This window comes from Triticum aestivum, chromosome 7D, assembly GCF_018294505.1.
Source record: "Triticum aestivum cultivar Chinese Spring chromosome 7D, IWGSC CS RefSeq v2.1, whole genome shotgun sequence".
Classification (NCBI taxonomy): Eukaryota; Viridiplantae; Streptophyta; class Magnoliopsida; order Poales; family Poaceae; genus Triticum; species Triticum aestivum.
Window position 1 is genome coordinate 595,857,993 of NC_057814.1, and position 8,976 is coordinate 595,866,968.

The window sequence follows — 8,976 nt, forward strand, 5'->3', positions numbered from 1 at the left end:
CGCCGTCTGGAACACGGCGTTCCCCTGGGTCGGCCCTGCGCCAACGTTGATCGACCTCACCGGTCCCGACGCAGACGCCGGCCGCCGCCGAGGACGCCTAGGGCAGCGCGTCGTCTAGTTTTTAGTGTTTAATTAATGTAATGTGGACTTTCGCCGGCCTTCGTGACTGGCTTTTATGTGTTTAATTAAATGCATGTATTTATTTTCAAAATGTTTGCAATATTTTTTTGGCGCGTCGACGAAATGGGTCGGGTCAGCGTTGGGCGCTCGCGCCGACCCAAACACAGCGCCAAACGTTTGTGTCCTCCGGGCCGATCCAAACAGACAAAAGCGCCGTCCGTTTGGGTCGGCTTTGCTCTCATTATAAGAAATAAAATGCTCCAAAACTTTTACAAGGGGAGTGGAATAAAAGTCTATCTGTGCTAGGACCCTAGGAGCTAGGACGGAGCCTAGCGGGCTACCACCACCACCCACGCGACGCCGCCATTATGCGTGCCCCATCCCGCGCCCTCCCACTAGGCGCGGTCCGGGCCACAGACGTCGCCGTCGCGCCATGATTAGCGCCCACTCCCCCCATTAGAATTGGAAGGAAAAAGAAGCCACTCGACTCGATCGGGCCACGAGGAAAAGAGGAGGAGATACCCATCCGTCCGTCCCGTGGTTGAGACTTGAGAGCGAGAGGACGGCGCACACCGGTCCCGCTCCGCCAGCCCCGTCCAGATCGCAGATCCGCCCCCAATCCCCGTCCCGTCCCCTGCTTTTTCTCTCGCACCAGCACCAACAATGGTCCACCGTCGACTCATTTTCGTGCTTTGCTTAGCAAGCAACCGCCCACCCGCGGCTCATGATCGATCGATCGGCCGGCCATCATGCGCGCCTGCTAAATATGACAAGCCCGGGGCGCCGGGTCGGCGGGGAATATGTATTTCTTCTTCGTTCTCACTCCACTCCGTCGCGCCAAGTCCAAAGCGGTTTTGTTGCGGGTAGTAGGAGTGGTACGAAACGCAAGCGGAAAATGCTCTGATAAAGCGGGAAATAAAGTCTGGTGGACTACTACGAGCCATTGCTGCAGGTGTAATCATTTTGCTCTTTACACGCACGCACGCACGCTTCCTCCCTGCTCTGCTCTGCTCTGCTCAGCAGGCATAAAGGGCACGCTCGGCTGCTCTCGCACCGGCGGCTGACGCCGGGGGCCCGCATGGCAGGCCTCGCCGCCCGCCCGTGCGCTCGGCTGGCTGTACTAGCAGCACTAGTAGCCGCCCGACCGCTGCGGGCCTGCGGCGTCAGCAGTGAGCTACTAGCTCGGTGATGACGGAGGCGTTGGTAACTGACATGCGGGCCCAGGGTCGGGTCTCCTTTCCCTTTCTCCCGCCGGTGACCGGCGCCGACGAGGTTGGCGTCCGTCTCAGGCGTAGAGGACCTGCGCGTTGCAGGGCGCGAGCCCGACGAACTCCTCGGGCCCCTTCACGACCTCCCACTCCACCCGCTCCTCCTCCGCCGCGCCGCTCTGGACGGCGGACACGGTGCCGACGGCGACGTCGAGGCCCGCGCCGACCACGTAGATCCTGCGCCTGCCGCAGCCGACCTCCTCCAGCTGGCCCGCGACGACGTGCGGCCGCCGCACCTCCTGCGGCACCCCGCCGCCGGCCACCATCCGCCACTCGTCGCGCGGCTCGTCGTACCGCTTCAGCCGCCACTCGCCGTACTCGGCCACGATGTACATCCGGCCGCCGGACACGGCGCAGGAGCCCGTCCACCCCTCCCGCATCCCGCGGGCCATGTCCGACCACGCGTCCGCCGCCGCGTCGTACACCGCGCCCCGCGGCGCGCGCTCGAACGGCCACGCCCACCCCTCCGTCACGTACAGCTTCCCGCCCGCCGCCGCCGCGTCGTACCTCGCCACGGCCGCGCCGCCCCGGGGAGCTGCGGGCGACCACCGCGCCGACTCCGGGTCGAACACCTCCGCCTCGCCGTCCTCGCCGGCCACCACCACGCGCCCGCCCACCTCGCCGGCCGCCATGTACCCCCTCGCCGTCCTCATGCCGGCCACCTGCCCCCACCGGTTGGTCGCCGCGCTGTACACGGCCACGCTGCTCACGGCCTTGTCGCCGCCCTCCTCCACGCCGCCGATTACGTAGATCTCGCCGCGTGCGGGGAGGCCCACCACCGCGAACGAGCCGGCCGCGGCGCCGCAGGGGACCGGGGGCAGCAGCAGCCAGCGGCGGGAGAAGGGGTCGAGCGCCTGGCACTGGAGGCGGCGCGAGACGGGGTCGAAGGCGAAGGCGAAGAGGAACGGCAGTGAGAGGGACACGGTCGCCGTCGCCGCCGGCGGAGCCGAGCCCTTGGCGGCGGCCCCCGGCGCGTCGGTGAGGAACCGGTTCCAGTTGGAGGAGACGGTGCGGAACAGGCGGTGGTAGAGGAAGGGGAGGTGGAGGAGGCACTTCTCGGCCACCTCCTCCGGCAGGCCGGGGATGAGCTCCATCGCCCCCTCCTCCTCCCTCGCCTCCTCGCCGCCGGCGCCCAGCACCTGCTGCTTGCACGCCGACGAGAAGCTCATCGCGCGTGGCGTGGCTGGACGGCGTTCCCAGCGCGGCTTCGCGATGGAACTTTGCTGGGCGGGGCGGGGCGGGGGAGCGGTGCTCCGAGCTTGCTCTGGTTCTGGTCTGGGAATGGAGGATTGTGGGGGAGGGAGGGGAGCGGTGCGCAATTTATAGAGTGGGAGAGTGGGGGTGCGCGCACTGGCGCTGGCTGGCTTTGCCCTGTGGTGTCAGAGCTTCGGATCTGGCGATGTGGTACGGAGCGTTCTGGCCGTCCGATCGGGGTTCCACGCTCAGATCTGGACTCTGGAGTGCTACACGTACAGCTCTGGGCGGTGGAGCACCCAAAACCGCACGTAGAGCCTTCTTGAGGACGCTTATCCAATTGACCTTTCGTTTATGCTTACAAAGCCACTTTGTTTTTCATGTGAAATTAGGGGATAGATGATGCTTATCCAATTGGCTTTTCGTTCTGCATACAAGGCCACTTTGTTTTTCGTGTGAAATTAGGGGATAGAAAGATGATGCTTATCCGATTGGCTTTTTGTTTCTGTATACAAGGCCACTTTGTTTTTCTTGTGAAATCATGAGATAGAGGATGTTTATCTAACTGGCATTTCGTTTCTAGATACAAGGCCACTTTGATTTTCCTGTGAAATTGTGGCATATAATTTTGTTTAACACGATATGGGCTAATATGTTATCAAAATTATATCAAACAAAAGTTCTTTGAAATGTGCATCATATAGCATTCTTTTTGTGACATATAGCTTACATTTTATTGGTCAAATTAACGATCAAAGTTACACATAAAGAGAATGAAGTGGCCTTGTATGTAAAAAGGAGTGAGTATCGAAGTTGCATCTTAATCAACGTCAAAACTAGGAGAATGACAATTATTTGTGATATGGTGGGAGTGTAGCAAGTGTAAAAAGTGGATTGATGAGAATGGGTACGTGTCATATATGATAGCAAACCCTAGCCATGCTTACGTACACCCCCTCTAAGAACAGTTTACTACTTAATTACGCTGCAAATCAAAGATTGCAACTTACCCCTTCAACTAAAAGAGTGGTTTAGTCAATTTAACTTCAATGTAAAAACTTATAGGCAGCCTTTCATGCAAGCATAAATTGAACGAGATTGAATGAAAGTTAAGATTGGTGGCCATAGATATTTACTCCACGATATTCGTGGTGAATTACACTGCATCTTGACCAGCCCTAGGACGTGACCCGTTTGAACAAGCTTAAAATGATGCAGATCGTCGCTTGCCCACGACGGCCACACGTTGTGCTTCCCTTTTGTGCTTGCCAATGGACTCCGTGAAATGCAACTCTGTTGTGCCCAAGAGAACTAGAAATTTTCCCTCAATGAGGCGCCAGTGAGGTGACGAGATAGAGGCGGATTAGGATCTAACTAGCGATCTAAATTTGATTTGGGATTAGATCAAGTAAAGTACGGAAATACCCTTTTTAAAATTTTCTTTTGGGAGAGGGGGTATCCAAGCAACTCTCTGAGACCAGACGTTGAAAGTCGAGAGATGTATGTTTTATTGCCATTGTGGGTTAACATAGAATCTCCTACGCAAACTTGCAAATGTACATGTGCATTGTATGTTGTGCCAGAATGTGCATTGTATGTTATTGCCATTGTGGGTTAACATAGGATTAGATCAAGTAAAGTACGGAATAGAGATGTATGTTTTCATTGTGGACCGTATATTTCACATTCAACTCAAAATGAATTCAACTTCATTGAAATTTTGTAACCAATTGAATATTGACAGTTGTAAGCCAACTGCATTACAAAGTAAATGACATCAAAAGAAAAAAAGCCTCAGTTTGTTCATGGAAATGAAAGAAGTCGAGGAAATCATGCCAAACAATTCCACCGGTAGTAGCTAAAAATACAGGTAATAAACAATGCAACTCATGTACATTCAAATTGGAAAAAAATTGTAACATACAAAATTAATTTAGAGAAAACGGGGATGAATTATCATTGTAAACTGTGTTCTTTCGGAAGAAACATCTACATTGAGTTCATAGTTAGCGGCAGAAATAAATTTATAGAAAACATAAATAATAATTCTGAAACTAGTCAAAATCAATACTAGAAGCAAAACCCGGATCTTACCATTCACTTGCAATCAAAAATGCATTTAATAGACAATATAACTTATATAAAGTATAACATGCAAAAATGTATCACATATGAGCCATGTAAAAAAGAAGAAGAAGCATCAAAATAGAAATTACAATGAAAAGATTGAAGATCTTGTATGTTAAACTCACATTCTATTCTCAAACATACAAGAAGTCATAATATAACCATGAAATATATTCTACTATTGAAAAGGGAATTATTTTACCCAACATACGAAAACAATAACCAATTCCAATTTAGTCAAAACAATGAAATACAAGAGACCACACTAAATCTGTGACGGGATTCAAAACTACAACATCAACGAGAAATTTTAAGCATTATCGGAGCACGCGAACGACTAGAGAAAAATTCAAATGAAGCATAGTTAATTTCAGTTGGGGTGTTAAACAACATATCTGATAAAATATTCATCGCAAGAGTAGTTTGGTTGGGTTGTTCAGACATACTTTGCAGGTTGTTCTTTGGAAAATTTATGAACTTGATGCATTTTTAAAAAAATATAAAAAATTAGTCTATACCATTTTTTCACTATGTGATAACCTTTAACTCACATACAAAAATAGTACTATTTATGTGCATAGTTAAGGGAGGGGAATGTTTGGAACATGGGGCCATATGAACCCATTTTTTTTAAATAGTAATTTAAAATGGTCGAAAATCATGAAATTTGTTGGCAACAAACTTGATATATTGTCCTACTCGTAAAGAATTTTTGGGGGTGAAATGACTTTCGTGGTATTGTTTGGGACAAAGTCAAAATCTGCATTATATTAGGTGTACTCTTCACTCTACATTGTCATGGACAATTTGTTTTTATGCTCTAATTTTTTGACGGCAGTCTCTTTTCTTTATATTTTTTACGAGTTGGAGAATGAGTCAAGTTTGTTCCAAAAAAGCTTCAAAGACTTTTGACGTTTTCTTGAATTGTTATTTTTTTCTAGCCATGCAACCATGCCACATAAGTAAGTCATGCATGCAAACCATAAATTACATTTATTTGCATTTCTCTATGCATGCAATGCTACCACGTCATCAATCCATGCATATTAGTCATAAGGCATTTTTTTGAATTAGAGTTCATCCTTCACAATTTGTTTGGAATGAGATTCTTTTAAATGCAATTCATTTGTTCTCTTTTTGTATCCTTCGTGTTTTTATTTTTTTAAGCTTACATTTGCTTTCTCAATAGTTTTAGATGTTTTTAGCGACTATTTATGCATTTTCTTACCAAGGTTCCCACGGCAACGCGCGGGGCATCATCTAGTAACGCACAACTACAAAGGTTCAGAAGTCCTCTGCTGATTGTTCTTATAAAATGCGTGAACTTGGATCGTTCACGAAAACATTAGAAAATACAAAAAAAGGAAGTGAAATACATTTTGGAGTATGTACTCCTCTTTACCTCTATAAACTGTCACCATGCCACAACATTACCCCTTTTTTTAATACAAAAAAGGCGAAGAACATTATTTGCATCCTAATTGAAGCAGCATGACATGGGGCATCCCCATACAGCATTGCCAACTTGTGAGGTCTGATTGAGGTGGCAGAACCGGATCAGCACGGAAGCAAACAAGTGCACCAGCTGTTCAGTTATACACAGGCTGCGATGTTCAGGAAACAGCACCTTCTATCCATCATTTGCAACCAACCGCAATACAAACAGTCCCCCTCAGTCGCTGAAACGGCCCATGCCGTTTTTGTCCACCACTGTGCTGCCGACTGTCGACTGATTTGAGCAGGGATTCAGGGGGCGGGGGCTCTCCCTCTCCTGTGCCAATTATGTACAGTCCCAGGCCTGCCCACAGGTTCAACACTCCAACCGGCCAAGTTCATCAAACTGACAGCCAGGAAGGCCAAGGTGGTGAGCACTGAACGGAGCACTGTCGTAAACTGTTTAGCAGACAGCCAACCAGCGAGCAGCCAAAGGTGAACAGAGGAAGGCAGGCAGGGATGTTGTTGTCCGGCCGCCTGTGGGCCCGCCCGCCGAGTGGCATTCGCGTCGTTCCGGCCCGTGCATGAGCCCAGCGGGCCCATACCGACCAACAAGGGCCGCGGCTTGATAGCGGGCCCAGGACCGAGAAAATCGTATTTTCCTTTTCCTCATTTCTTTCCGTTTTCTTGGCGGTGCGTGTACGTACATTGTTGGATCAATGAAGGACCAATTCTGTAGTTTGATGGTTAGAGGGACAGTGGTATTCCCAGTCCATCAGAGTTCAAGTCCTGGTGCTCGCTTTATTCCTGGATTTATTTCAGAATTTCCCGCGACGTGCTTTCAGTGAGAGGAGACGTTCATGTCGACGATGCGTTCATATGAGTGAGTGTATGCGCGTATGTATGAGTGTTTGCGCCTGTACTGAAGTTAAAAAAAATGGTGTGCATGCGAGAGCTCGGGGTGTGGGCGGGCACCGACATTTTTCTCCCGATCGCGGCGCGGTTGACAAGACGAGACGATGGGTGATGAGTTGCCGAGCGAGGTCGACACGGGCCTAGGTACTCGCGCCACGGTTTGAACTCCGGTGGCACTTGGCACGGGGGCCGAGAGCTTTATGCCGGTGCAACGAACCGCGCGAACGAACCGTTGAGCATCCTGTGGTAATTTTCCAACGTACTGTATTTTAACTATCGTGACACATGTGCCAACGTAGCTAATGAGATAATACGGTCCTTCGTATGCGGACTAGCCACGCATGCGACGTAGTGCAAGTAAGCAATATATTGTACATACCATAATCGACCAATCGTATACAAATTACAAACTAGACATGACATATTCACTACGGACCAATAAATGAACTAGCAGCACGTCTGTATCATTTGCATAGGCAATGAACTGGAGACACGTACGGTCCAGACAGAAAAATGAGCATAACGTATGTGGTGATCGTCGAGACAGCCTCTGCACGTCACTAGCTAGAAACCAAGTCTTTTTGCGAGCAGTCATGTCAGTGCGTGCCCTAAAAATCGTATCGCCACACGGTGCGTAGCTGGGACGGGGTGCGAGATGGAGTACAATACGAGAAACTACCTTTTTGTTTGAGGAAACAATAAGAAAGACTACCACGGTGCTATATGTGTGAGGAGGCAGATGCAATTTTCCAAGCTAATATCAATATATATATAGAGCATCACTTTTCTTATGCCGGACTTTTTTTTTTCTTCGAAAGTGAGACCCTTCTAGAGCCTTCCGTCCCGTGTATACGCACTTACGTACAACAACGTACGTACAATGATTTCTCCAGTTAAGTAGAGCGTCCCGTATACGTCCGCTGCCTCCGACTAAGAGAATCGTTTATCTGTACCGACTCCAAATAAATAATTGACGGCTGTCTCGTTTGCGCTGGACGCCAAGACGAACCATGCCCATCGCATGCGCAGCGGCGAGAGTGCGAGTTGCGAACCACGCGGCTACATGATGTTGGCACGCTTCACAAATAAATAGTCATGTACAGTTCATCATCGGTCAGCACAGCATTACTGTAGTATGCCGAAAGGAAAATGATGCTCTTACATTACTGTATGTCAAAATGTATGTCCATCTCAAAATGAAGAAACAGTACTGTATGTCAAAAAGAAAAGGATGTTTTTTTCTTTTTTGCGAAGAAAAAAGAATAGTTAATCGATAAGGAAGAGTTGGTCAGATAGAGATAGCTAGCTAGATGGGATCTGCATCCCTCTTTCCACCGTGGTTGACAATCTGCCAATATAAAAGGCCAGTGATTTAGAAAGTCACTTGTCTAAACCTTGCAACAAAAAGTCAATGAGCAAATATTTCATGCAGCAAGGTCAACGATTCAACAAACACACCTACGGGAATCCCCACTGCGGAGGTGGTCGTGAGGTTGTCATGTATGATTCGCAGCTTGCATAGGGATTTCTTCGCCGGTTTTGCTACTGGACAGGCGACTCAATTTGTTTCCCCGTACAATCAGTTTTCTTCTTCTTTTTTTACGCGTGTTTGTGGAAGTTGTGTGTGTAGTTATAAACACATATACTATACAATATAGGTGTAGATTATATTGGATACGAAAATTGCACTATCATATGCTTATTCTTGCATTTTATAAAAAATATAGTTTTCATGCGAATTTTTTTGAGTATTTTCTTCTTCACATGTATGTGTGAATGTTGGGTATGTGCGTGTAAGTATACACACAATTACTTCCAGTATGTGTGTAAATTATACTAGAGTGTGATAAGTGCACTATCATATACTTATTGTTATATGTTTGTGTGCAAGTATTTGTCTTCATTTATTTTTACTTTA

The 8,976-nt window shown here is 48.4% G+C and overlaps 1 protein-coding gene across 1 annotated transcript; it reads right to left on the reverse strand.

Moving 5' to 3' along the window:
- Positions 1–993: 993 nt before the first annotated feature.
- Positions 994–2,693, reverse strand: LOC123165949 (F-box protein AFR). Its single transcript, XM_044583710.1, has one exon. The coding sequence runs from the start codon at positions 2,555–2,557 to the stop codon at positions 1,406–1,408; it is 1,152 nt and encodes a 383-aa protein (XP_044439645.1). The 5' UTR covers positions 2,558–2,693; the 3' UTR covers positions 994–1,405.
- Positions 2,694–8,976: the final 6,283 nt, after the last annotated feature.